General features: G+C 32.8%; 1 protein-coding gene across 1 annotated transcript; it reads left to right on the top strand.

The window, feature by feature from the left end:
• Positions 1-7,497: 7,497 nt before the first annotated feature.
• On the top strand, positions 7,498-11,258 carry LOC113386357. Its single transcript, XM_026624142.1, has 13 exons — positions 7,498-7,733; positions 7,877-8,050; positions 8,131-8,425; positions 8,495-8,719; positions 8,848-9,048; positions 9,121-9,219; positions 9,384-9,527; positions 9,686-9,847; positions 9,938-10,066; positions 10,143-10,289; positions 10,404-10,564; positions 10,899-11,040; positions 11,106-11,258. Exons 1-13 carry the CDS (start codon positions 7,498-7,500, stop codon positions 11,256-11,258), a joined length of 2,268 nt encoding a protein of 755 aa, XP_026479927.1.
• The last annotated feature ends 1,761 nt before the right edge of the window (positions 11,259-13,019 follow it).

Genomic DNA, 13,019 nt, shown 5'->3' with positions numbered 1-13,019 from the left:
CATATTACTTACAAAAAATTATTGTAGTGTCTACAATCTAAAGTATGCAACTTATAACATTCCAATTTCATTCAACAAGTGCATTAATTACAAAATGTGTTAAAACCACTGCTAGTAATTAGTTATATTTTTACGCTCTAGTTTCCATTAAAAATAGATCACATTAATTTTATTTCAGCAAATAAGCAATCTTTGATCATTTTCATATGTTTAAAACAAAATATTTATAAATTGTACCTATCAAAATTTTTGCGCAAGCCAAAATTCAAAATTACTGGTGTTCTCTAAAGGGGCTAGAATAATGGTATAATGCATCTATAAAAATATTCAGAGATTAGTATGTGGAAGCAAATCAGGTAACTCGCATGGGACTTGAATATTTTGGTTTATATAATACTTTTTTGCATAAAACTTCTTTCCAGCTTTTTGCCTTTCCATATACTTATTCATGTACTATTTCAGAAGTAGCAGTTTCGCACGGTTTACAAACCGTTGCTTTTGTTTATGTGTGACTTCCTAAAAGAATCACTTTTAGGATGCGTTAGGCATTTGAGGAGCTCTTGAGGTCAAATAACCTTCAGTACGGGGCAATTAATTTCTAGGCAATATTATCCTTTCTTTTTGGTGCTACTAGCATTACCGGGAATCTTGGTATAAAATATTTTATTAACTATAATACTGGTAATAATAATCAGTTGAGTTACTTTTTATTGTAGGTTGCGCGAGTACTCAGGCCTCGCCTCGCTCGTGCGACTGGCCGCGACTCGATCTGCGGACAGAGATCGTCTAGTGCTCTTCCAGACAAAGGTATATTTACATAATTAGTTATTTACCTACAAAATAAATTTATCATTTTTATTATTACTTTAATTCCTATCACTTTATAATTCCTATTTCAGGCGCATGCCCGGAAGATTGCCCTGGTAAACAAGACGGGCAGCGTAAGTAGTTTTCATATTTTAAACCTAATTATATAAATTATTTTACTTTTGTCATAAGAATACTTATAAATCAGTTATGTATTTTATTATCGTTAAAATTCTTAAAAAAATGTGTGGGTTTTTATAGCTGGAGGGAGCAATCAAAATTTAACTGATACAGGTAACCAAGAAGGTATGTGTGAAATATTTCAAAATAATGATTTCAAAATAAATAAGTAAACTTGTATGTTAATTATATTTATTAATATTTTTTGTGCAGTTTTTGACAATAATTATTCGCCCGAAGGGCAAAACACTAGCCATTCTTGCGGTCCAGGATGTAGATATTACAAAGGGTAAAATATAATGAATTCATTTCTATACATAAGAGGGCTATGCTTATTTGTTTAAGTATATTTATATTTTCACTTATTTATTTTAAAATTAGAGAAGAACAACAAGCACCAGGAGCCAAACCGGTGTGCCCTTTGAGTTCTTTGTTTAATTTGGGATCTTGTGAGAAAAAGAAGTCGGCTAACAAGTGTCCAAGCTGTGGAGCCGCCAAGCCGATAGCAGTCGGAGAAGTCGACAAGAAAGACGGTGACGACGACGGTGGCAAGAAGGAGGACGACGGTGATAAGAAAGACGAGGACGGTGACAAGAAAGACGAGGACGGTGATAAGAAAGAGGACGACGGTGATAAGAAAGATCTTGGAAAATCGGACAAGGATAAGGGTAAAGACTATTACTAAAAGTAATATTTTATAATTTAATTGAATCAAACTATATCCATCATTATTTGAAGGTTTAAATTGGTCATTTCAAAATAAATGTAACAATTTATAATTGTACCAAATAGATTTTCTTATTTATAAACCTGTATATTACGTTTATGGTTTATTGTGGTCTATAATTCACGTAGACGATTCCGACACTCTTAAAAAGGAAGACACCCCGCCACCGAGAGAGACCTTTAACATTGTATGTCCACCACCTAAGCCCTCAATACCTTTAGTTGACTGCACCCGCCGGAGTATTTGTGGGTAATAATATACATGATACGTTTTTAGAAATTTTTATATTATGAGACAAGTGTAAAAAGCCAATAAAAATATTACAATTTACAAAAATTTTATCGTTAGTAACATTATGGTATGATACAGTTTATATATACATACACATATATTTATATTTATTCATTTATTAGCAATAATGAAGTTAAGTTATTATTACTCCACTCTAGAACTCCATGTGCGACAGCTGCCCCAGGCCAGTCCGCAGAACCTGTGTACCACTCGCATACTCGTGAATCCTACCGCACCGACAGTGGCTTAGACGATTTGTGCAAAAGTCAAACAAAAATAAAAAGATCTCCATCTGCCAACAGGAGACCTTCAGTACAGGAGATCAAACGCGAATCTCCTTCAAGTAGTCCCCGAACTAGCAAAACTGGTTCTGAAATATTGACACCAATTATTAAAACCGAAAGTAGTCAGAATAGACAAGGTAGCAAACTTAGTTTCGGTGAACCAGTCAACACTGTTGTGAAGAGAACAAGTCAATCCAGTGCAAAAGGCAGTAAAACCTCAATTTCAAAGAAACGATCCGTTAACAGCGCAGGCAGTAATAGAGGAAGTAAATCGGCTATTAATCGTCCAGTAAGTGCCAAAAGTAGTAGACAAGGTAATAAATCAGGAACTGCAAATCGACCGGTTTGCGCAAAAAATAGTGGACAAGTTAGTAGATCGGGATCAACAACACGAACGGTGAGCGCAAAAAATAGTAGACAGGGCAGTAAAACAAGGCTTAATAATCGTCCTGTAAGTGCAAAAAATAGTCGACAAGGTAGTAGAACAAGACTAAATAATCGACCGGTAAGCGCCAAAAATAGCAGACAAGGCAGTAAAACAGGACTTGTAAAACGGCCAGCGAGTGGAAGAAATAGCAGACAAGGAAGCAAGGGGTCTGTAAATCGGCAAGGAAGTGCGACAAATAGTAGACGCGGCAGCAACAGTACATCGAATCCTCCATTCAATCGCTTCGTCAATAGCAATAAGTGTAATTGTACAGGCAGCCGCCCCACCAGTGCTACAAATAGTAAACTAAGATTACCTGGAAGTGGTTTGGCAAGTTCAGTCGGTAGTAGACAGGACGCTCGTTTAGCAAGCGGCAGAGGCAGCGATTGTTGTGACAATCGGCAAGAGATTAGATGTAGCACTCCCGGCAGTCGCCTTGCAAGTGCGCCTTGCAGCCGCGCCGGCAGCGCTCCTTCCAGTACACGTTCCAGTCGATTGTCACTTGAACGGATCAGTACAAGCTTTAAATGCTTACGATCCAAGTGTTGTAAAAGCAAACCAAAGGTCCCACCCGAGTGTCCACTCGTTGTGCCTTGTGAAGATCAGAAAGTGTATTCCAGTCCACAAGAAACCGAATCAGACACAAAGGAATTATGTTCTCCAGATAAATCAAATACCGAGACCGAAGTTGCATTAAGTAGTGACAAAACAGAAAGCAGACCTAATAGCAAGCAAAATTTCAAACCGGGTTCAGAACGGGAAATCAATAATAATAAATTTTCGAGCGTTCAATGCACCAAGCAGAATAATCAACAAGGATCAAAACGGGAGATTGGTATTGAATTTCACTATGATAATTTATATTATGCCTCTAAATTTGATCTTTGCAGGTAACAAAAAGCCAGCTAGCGCTCAGGAAAGTAAAGACAACACTGCACAAAAAAACAAATACTCCGACAGTAAATCAGGAAGTGCACAAGGTAGCAGACAGGCTAGTAAACCAAGTTCTGAACGAGAAATAGGTAATGAAATTAAAATAGTAAAATATCTCATCGTAATAAAATTTAACTGTAATAAATTAGGTTCAATTAAATATGTGAGTGAGTTTAAATAAGATAAAGTAGGCCTGTTCTGAAAAATGTTAAATTTTTCTTTAATTTGTAATTTTGGTATCTAGTTGTTACTGATAAGACCAAATCGCCCTCTCGTAATAATTCAACTACAAGTGCCGCGTTCGACCCATGCTCTAAGCCCATTCCTCCTTACAAACCGTGTGTTAAGAAATCTGAAGAATTTGAACATCGACATAGTCGAGAGTCTTATCGGACAGAGTCAAATTTTGAAAACCGATGTGAAGGCCAGAAACAAGAAGAAGAGGATAGCCCTGCCGGGGTTGGTCGACAACAGTCTAAACAAAAGAGTAAGGAATCGGCAAAAATATCTAGGGATACACCATCATATGCTTCTAAACCGGCATCTGGTGCCAAACCGCCAACTGCCTCTAGAACTACATCTGCTTCCAAACCGGCTACTGAATCTAGACCGACATCTGCAGCTGGTTCACGCACTAGCGGTTTAGGCAGGCCTTGTGGTGTACCGACGTACGACGATTTTGAACACGTGCACTCCACAGGTAAATGTGATACACAAGTTAATTATTGCTGAAAATGGTCATTATTGAGTTCGTCAGGATGATTTTATAATACAAGACTATTATTTTAAAAATATTAATAAATAGGTAAATATCGCACGGACTCAAATTTCGAAAACCGATGTCCACCGCCAGAAGAAGACACTGAAAACGATATAAAGCCATCTTCGGCCAAATCATCTCGAGAATTGGCTCGATCTGGAATTGGAGGCAAACAATCATCGATCCTAAAGGCGACAGAAGTAAGTTATCAAAATCAATAACCTAATAAGTGAAGCTTTTATAAATTGTGTTAAAATTTATTTAAATTCTATTTTTTTCTAGAGTGGTAGAAATCGACAAGCAGACGCTAAACAGAAAGATAAGCGTGATTTATCTGACCATAAAAAATCATCACTGTCAGAAGAGCGGATTAAAAAGCCCAGTGTAAGAAAATTTCTGTTAACATTTCAAGAAAATTGTAACATGTATTTTTTAATTTTATTTTAAGTATTTTGATTTAGTCTGACAGCGATAGAAATAATCAAAGAGTTGACTGCAGAAAGATTGGAACCAGATCCGAATCTCTTAGCGGTCCTAGGACAGAATCACACAGAAGCAAAGATATAAGATCGTTGTCTGCTGATGGTGTACGAAAAACAGTATGTATAATAATTATAAGCCATATTTTACACCATAAATTTTATCAATCTGCATACAAATCAGTAATAGCTACATAATAATAATAATAATATTAATTATTATAATAATTATATTTTAAATAATTAATTTTAATTAGTTAGTGTTTTTTTTTCAAACAACTGATAAATTGTTTATAGAATTCAGCATATTTACTATTGTTTCAATTAAAGATAATTTGATAAATTGTTATATTTTCGCCTCATAATTAAATAGAGAGATAGAAGTTCTGATTCGGACGGTGAAAGCAAAAGTAGAAATAAGCGACAGGATCAAGACGATATTTCTGCTTCAGCAAGCAGGACTAAATCTGCCACAAGATCTAATACGCCCAATACACCCAAACGTACAACTTCCGCAAAGAAAACAAACGGTCAGTAAAATTGATAATTTTATAATTACATTAATAACTATTTTATCGAATCTACAAGTGTGAAAAAAAACTGATTTCTTATTAAACATCTTTTGTAGATTTTGTTCCAAAGTGTGCACATCCAGGTGGAGTAATTCCTCCGAAAAAGAGATCTGCATCAGCAACTTCTGCAAGATCTAGTGGAAACAGGTAGTTAAAAATTAATTTCTTGGGCAACTAATGGATTACTAAACATGTGCCATATTTTCAGAGATATTTCTCCTATAAAAAACAATACAACTGGAACGGGTACCAGAAAAAGCGATTACATACAAGCGGCCGACGCCAATATTCAAGCGAACGCTAAAAGGGCTAATAAAAGACCCACCTCTGCTAATTCGGGTGGGAGTAAAGGTCCAAAACGACGAAAACTCAGTAACGGAGGAGTTGCAGCAGGTGCTGATCGAAGACCAGGAGCGGGAAACGCGGCGTCCGTTCCTAGGGATTTATACATCCCTAAACCAGCCACGTATCCACCACCCACTATCACGAGGACAGCGAACAAGCCACCGGCGATACAGGTAGTTTTGCGAATATTGTGTAATTAATTATTATAATTATAGAAATACTACCTATTTTAAGAATCAGTTACAGTTCTATACTTAAATTATGAAAATGCTGCATAGGAAAGAAGATGGGCAAATATTATATACAAATATTGAATACATTTCTATTACATTAGGTATACGTAAAACCAGTTAAAAGAACAAATAGCTGCCCCAAACCCAGTAGATTAGCCGGCAGTGCAGACACTAGTTCACATAGCTCCATTTCAAGCATCGAAAGTTATAGTTCTGGTACCAGTATAGAAGAAGTTTAAACTAGCGAAGTCAATAAATATAAGGTAGGATATATTAATAATTACAAAAATGTTATGGTCAATATTTTAACATAATTATTCCTTTTAAAAGAAAATCATAAAAATATCACTTTATATCACAATCACCCTTAAAAAAATTTCTTCTGAAGAAATATTTTACACTTTGTTTTAAGCCTATTGTAGATGATTTCCCGAAGGAGAAGTTTATGTTTCCATCAAAAAATCCGATTTGCTAATTTTATGTTTTCTCGACGTTTCGAACCATTCTGAATCGAATGAGACCAAACTTGGGAAAAGTATGTGTGTGTGTATGCGAACAGATTTTTGACGTAAATCGATGTTTTCTCAAAAACGGCCGGACCTGTTTCAAAAATTTAAAAGACATCCGATGTATCACGACGAGGAATATTATTTGTCAGTTTTGTGCGACGATCGGCCGAGCCGTTTCTTTATAATTTTGAAAAAAGTGTTAAACTTTTCGACTACATTTAAGCTCATACTACCGAATCGATTTAAAAAATATTAGTATTAGTATTAGTATAAAAACTGTTCGAAAGATATTAGTTGGGAATGGTACTGATTAGTTTTAGGTGAAAATATACCGAGCCATTTTCTTGTAATTAACTGTTGAAAAGAAAAATTAAGTCGGTTTTTATGAAACTTTTTTTTAGCAATAAATATGATGGTCCAGATAGACCAAAGTTGAATTTTTAAAATTCAACAATGTTTGAGAAAAGGGTAGTTTTTTTGTTACTTTTGTTAAAATTGAAATTAGACGTTTTACTTGATATAGCGATAGAGTACTTGGTCTTAATGAACATACTGAACCTTTAAAGTCCTACGGAAACTGGTTCAATTAAAAAAATTATTGATTTGTGAAAATTTGCTTTTAGAAAATACACCGAGTTAAGGTGTTCGTTCGTTTTCAATTAGGTTTAATAAATCCACTCGGAACACTTTTAATCACTCATAAGTTAATTAATTTTTTATTGATTAAGTCGATTATTTACACATATCGGGAAACTTGTGTAACTTGCCTCAAGGCACAATAGCAATGCCAACTAGTTTAATCTACTATTTTTAATATTTCAAATATAAGATATAAGATAAGATAAGCCAATTCACCAATGCTAATTATGTGTAAATGAATATTTATATTTTTGTAATTTGGTTAGTTTCAGAAGGTTTTCCACATTAACACATTTTTGTTATTAGTCAAGATGAATACAGTAGTTCTGGACGATTCCTGGCGTGCCCTAAATAAGTTAAGGGCGCGCGTCGGCCGATCCGATGTCAATCTATTTGCTGCTTTTAACACTCACGATAAGGACAAGACAGGTTTATGCAGCGAAGCTATATTTGCTCATGCTTTGTCGTCGGAATTAGAAACTGAATTGACCGATAGAGAAATTGGAGAATTGGCTGATCTGTTCAGGATCCAGGATGGACGTATCGAGTAAGGAGAAACATAATTATACAAATTAGAAATATTTGCTTCAATAATAATATTTAACAGGAGAGAATTGTATTGAATTGGAACTGAGATGTAAAAAGATGATTATATTTATTTTACATAATGTATTTTTTTTATAATTTTAGTTATGGACAAATGTGTGGCTTGGTACATTCCCATACGCCAGAAATTGTTGGAAAACCAACACCAGTTTTGAAACCGGTAGCTGATTGGACAACCGAGACAGAACCCAACCGCTTGAGCCAAGCGGAAGAGAAACATGTTTTGTTACTTCTTAACAAGTTTGCTGCTGAATTAAGGTAAATGATTAACAAATTAAAAATAGCTAATAATACTTTATTAAAAAAACTAGAATAAATAAAATGATGTATTTTTTCAGAAGTCGCGAAACTATCCAACGTCCCTATTTCCAAGATTACGAGCTCGCCTTCAAGCCTGATTCCAGGTGCACTCTTGCTCATTTTGCTAGAGCTATAGCATCTCGAGGTTTCAAGATCTCGTCTAAGGAATTTTCATTGCTGGCCAGGAGATATGCCTGTGGTCCACAGTCTGTCAGTTATGCAGCCTTTTCGAAGGCTTTGGATGACGCCATGAGAGACATGGATGCCAAAGGCAATTACCTTCTGGGCGGAGAGGTCGTTGAAAAGTTTCCTGGAAAATTAGATGACATAAATGTAAGTAGTGGTAAACATAAATTTATTAGTAAATATAATATTATAATTATTACAAAATTTATCTATCAGCTGCCCGTGTTCCCTCGTGTCCAAACCGACCACACCAAAGCCTACTCTGTGTTCATGTGTGATCCCAAAAAAGTATTTCACGAATCGTTGAATGCTGATCGAGTACACAAATTAGTATTAGCAGCCATCAAAAATCTACAACGGCACGTTAAGCTAAATAATCTAAGAGTCTGCTCGTATTTTTATCCAGAAGCAGATCCCATGAAAAGAGGAAATTGCAATCAGGTAATAGCATTTAAATTTTATAAAACTTATAAGTAAATTATTTCAATATATTTTCAATCACTTGTCTTGGAAAATTTTAGCATTTTTGCCTGTACTTTTATTTTATTATATTATTTTTCCTATTCCAGTCTCATTTTCGACGAGCCATGGAACGAATGCTGTGTGGTCCAGAAGTTAAGCAACGATGTTACGTAAGTCCCCAAGAAATGGATCACATCATAATGCAATATAGAGATCCAACTGATGAATTTAGAGTGTGCTGGGATGTTTTCACTGATGATTTGAATAAAGTTTTTGAAGAAGACAGTGCACATGAAAAACCAAAAATGGTACATCATTTGAAGTTAGCTTAAATTTATATTTTTATTAACATTGTTTTTATTTTATATGTCAATATAAAGTTTCCTTCTAATGAAGTTCTAACTGAGGCACAACCTGAAAAAGTAGTTCCGCCTTGGCAACTACCTGAACCAGTTCCAGTTCCAGGTTGGCTGCAAGTGGTAAGTATAATAGAAATAAAAATAAAAATAAATGCATATATTTATAACGTAAAAGGTTAAATAGTGATCTGAATTCCGGCTTACATGATCTTTTATGAAATGCGATTAAAATTAGTACTTTTTTAATCTGAATTTAATTTTATTCATCAAATTGTATTATTTAGGTAAAACGTGTGCTGACTGTCGCAAGAAGAAGAAAATTGACCTTTGATCAAGTTAAACGTCCTTTCAATCATTATGATGACAGAGACAATCCTGATGGCGCAATCGGCCATGTAAGCAGAGACCAAATGAGGCAATGCTTTTTGGTGAATATTTTTTTAATTTATTCATATGATAATTATTCACATAGTATTTTATTGATACATTTTAAAACGCTATCTAATAATAAATATAAAGTATGCCCTTTTAAAGCACATGTTCATGTATTATATTGACTTTTGTATATGAATTTATATTTTTACAGGATCTTGGCATACTGCTATCAGCTTTAGAACTATCAAGTTTAGAAGATCACTATAATGATTCAATATCATTTAATTATTTCTCTTTAATAAATGATCTGATGAACGAAGCGCATCGTGAAGAAGCCTATCAAAGGGCTATTGAAATTAGTGAACGAACATCAGTAAATATCTAACATAACCGCCAATTTTATTTATTTCTTCAGTCATCATCTGAATATAAAATATCTTATGCTATTATTTACAATTTTTAGACAAATTTCTACAAAGAAGAACAAATGAAACGAGCCCAAAGTGAAAAAGACAGAGAAAATGATGTAATCTCAGTTATGGCTAAAATAAAATTCAAAAGCGTAAATGATAATAAACCGATAACACAAAAGGTAAAATTTATTAAGTATTTTTATTATATAATGATGCTGTTTGTAATGATTTTTTGAAAATTATATTATGTTACAGTTGAGACAATTTGCGAAAAATTCGTCAAGAAGTAAAATGACTGAAGAAGAATTTTACACCGTTATACAATCTTGCAAATTTTCTTTGAATCCTTATGAGATGTCGACGCTCTTGAAGGCTTTTGCTTATCCTGATTGCAGCAAAACTGTATGTTCTTGTTATTTGAGATTTTAGTTATTCCAGATAAATTAGTTAATTAGTTTGCTCTATACTTCTTGGATTACTCTAGTTCCACTAATTTTAATTCTTTGTAAATTTTAGGTGGATCATGAAAAATTCTGTGCTCTTCTTGACGAAGCTGAAACAAGTATTTGCACTGCTGAAACTTTTGCCCAGCATCCTGTAGATCATGAAAAACAGTGGCTTAATTTTGAACAAAGACATATATTCTCTGTAGCAATGCAAAAATTAGCCGACCATAGGTAATAGAAAATAGAAACAATTAAATCTATTTTATGGTATATAGGTTGCAAAATATTGAGATTTCAAATAATAAAAATCAATATTGCAATTCTTCCAACTTGCAGTTCTTTATTAAATTAATTGTTATTCACATCATATGTTTTATAATCTTCATGAAGAATATCGTTGCGTAAGAGTGCATATAACTGTTTGGATGATTTTGACGATGAGATTCATTTGACTAATTGCTAGATAATAATTTACTTCCTAATAGACTATTGCTTTAAAAATATTGGCAAAGCTAAAGCATTCTTAAAGGTAAATATTGGCTAAAAATGATTCATTTCTATTTAGGGGAGATATAAATGCCCGTCTCATTCGTTGTTTCCGAGCATATGACACCCACAATTGCGGCAGTGTCAGCAGAAATCACCTCACAAGAGTTTTGGCTAATTGCGGTTTGTTGGGCGCTTTGGCGAATCGAGAAATTGATGAGGTGAAAAAAAACTTATAAATATTTTATTCTATTTTTGTATTATTATTAAATATTGATTTTTTCAGATTGCAAGATGTTTCAAAGCCAAGCCCAGACAGCCAGGTCTAACTCATGCAAATTGGTGTGTAGTAGATACATGTGCTGTGGATTATATTTCCTTATTAAGAGCTTTGGAAGTATTACACGCTACCAAAAAGTATAACCCATTCAAAATGTAAAAATCAAGAGTTAAAATGAAAGAACATAATTTGTATTTGAATGAGAAAAGTTTCTAGAAATATCGTTATTAGAAATAAAATCTTAAAATTAGTCTGTGTCGTGAGTTAGAAATAGACATAACAAACTTTTAAAACATATTTTTAAACTACTCAATTTATTATGGTAAATTTATCTGTAAATGCTGATATGAATGGTAATATACCCAGAAGTTTTCCAAATCTTATCACATTCTAATATAATCTAACAATATTGTAAGGAATTATAATACAGGGAAATATATACAAAACTTTCTAAAATTGAAGCATGCGAATGAATAAGTTTTTTTAAAAAAAAGATCAAGAGTATAATACTGGCTAAGGATTTGAATTTTTGAACATGGCGCCAAATTCTTTGCTATGTCTGAACTGGTCTGAACAATGCAATAATAGTGCCAAGTGCAATCGCTTGACATTACCGCCATTACCGCATTTTTTGCGTTGTTTTGTACGGTTAGTTCTGTTATTTTGAAATTTATTAAATTATTAGTGCTTATTGTTATTATGCGTGTTCGAATGCCATTTTTAATGTTTATATTTCTCCAAGTTATAAAAGTTCAGTGCCAAATTAAAATAATATTTAGCATAGTCAAATATTTATGCTTTTGCACTTTGTCGAAAGTGAGGTTATGTTTATTTTCTTGTGTTTACTTAATATATATCCTGAAAATCTATTTTAATTAAGTTTCATGTACAAAATTAAACTATAAATGTGATTGAAATGAATAGTATTCAAATGCTGCTATTAGTGCTATTACCTGCTGTAGTATGTCGTTTTTGTGGTAAGTATTTTTTTTATTTTTGCTAATTGTTTAGTCCATGAGCCATGTTTAATTTTTCTTAAATTCTTTCTTTAACTTGATATTCTGTCATTTGATAAATGTTTATTTTACTTACGTGAAAGGTTTACGTAAGTTTTATTTAAATAGAATAGGATTAAATCAGTATAATTTAGAATATTAATTTATCATCAATATGACGAACTCAGACGAACTATATTTTTTAATAACTGATGTAAGATTATCCGCCATTTTCTCTTCAATTTAAATAAAATATGCTTATTTACTTATATCCTTTTGAATACATGTAATACATGAAGGTAAGGAATTGTATATGATAATGAACTTTATAGAATTTTAATCTTTTTATAACTTCTATGACTCTAATTAAATGTTTGGTTTATACAATTTTTTCACAAAAAGTTCTGTCATAATGTCTGCAAAAGATGCTGACCAAGATTTGTGCTTTAAGAACTTTATGTTAAGACATTGTAAATATATACCAATAATGTAAATAATCTAATAAGTAGTATTTACAAAAAATAGTTGTATTCCTGTCATTAATAATTCAAATTAAATTATTTTTTTTTCGTCAAGAGCGGAAATGCAAGCTGCCAACATAAAAAATAAAATTGCTTTAAGGCGCTTTTTTTGAAAATTCTTGTTATGAAGGAAGAAATATAAACATATCAAATCTACTATTTCTCTGCTAATTATTGTAATATATTTGTGTAATTATTTTATGTACATATTAATGTTTTTATTTATAATTTATATTATGTATTTATAATTTATATTATTTATAGTTTTATTTATTATAAATTAAAAATATCGATATAAACTTACATACATGGATATGTATTAAAATAAAATAGTTTACAGAAAAATGAATGCTGTTAAATGTTATGAACTCAGTACGAGAAGAGAAGTGTCACTTAAATTGGAA

Source organism: Ctenocephalides felis, unplaced genomic scaffold (genome assembly GCF_003426905.1).
Source record: "Ctenocephalides felis isolate EL2017-DRISC unplaced genomic scaffold, ASM342690v1 CF-g0.4_SCAFFOLD_03571, whole genome shotgun sequence".
NCBI classification, from domain to species: domain Eukaryota; kingdom Metazoa; phylum Arthropoda; class Insecta; order Siphonaptera; family Pulicidae; genus Ctenocephalides; species Ctenocephalides felis.
Note: the sequence above shows the minus strand (reverse complement) of the source record. Positions and strands in the feature narration are given on the sequence as shown.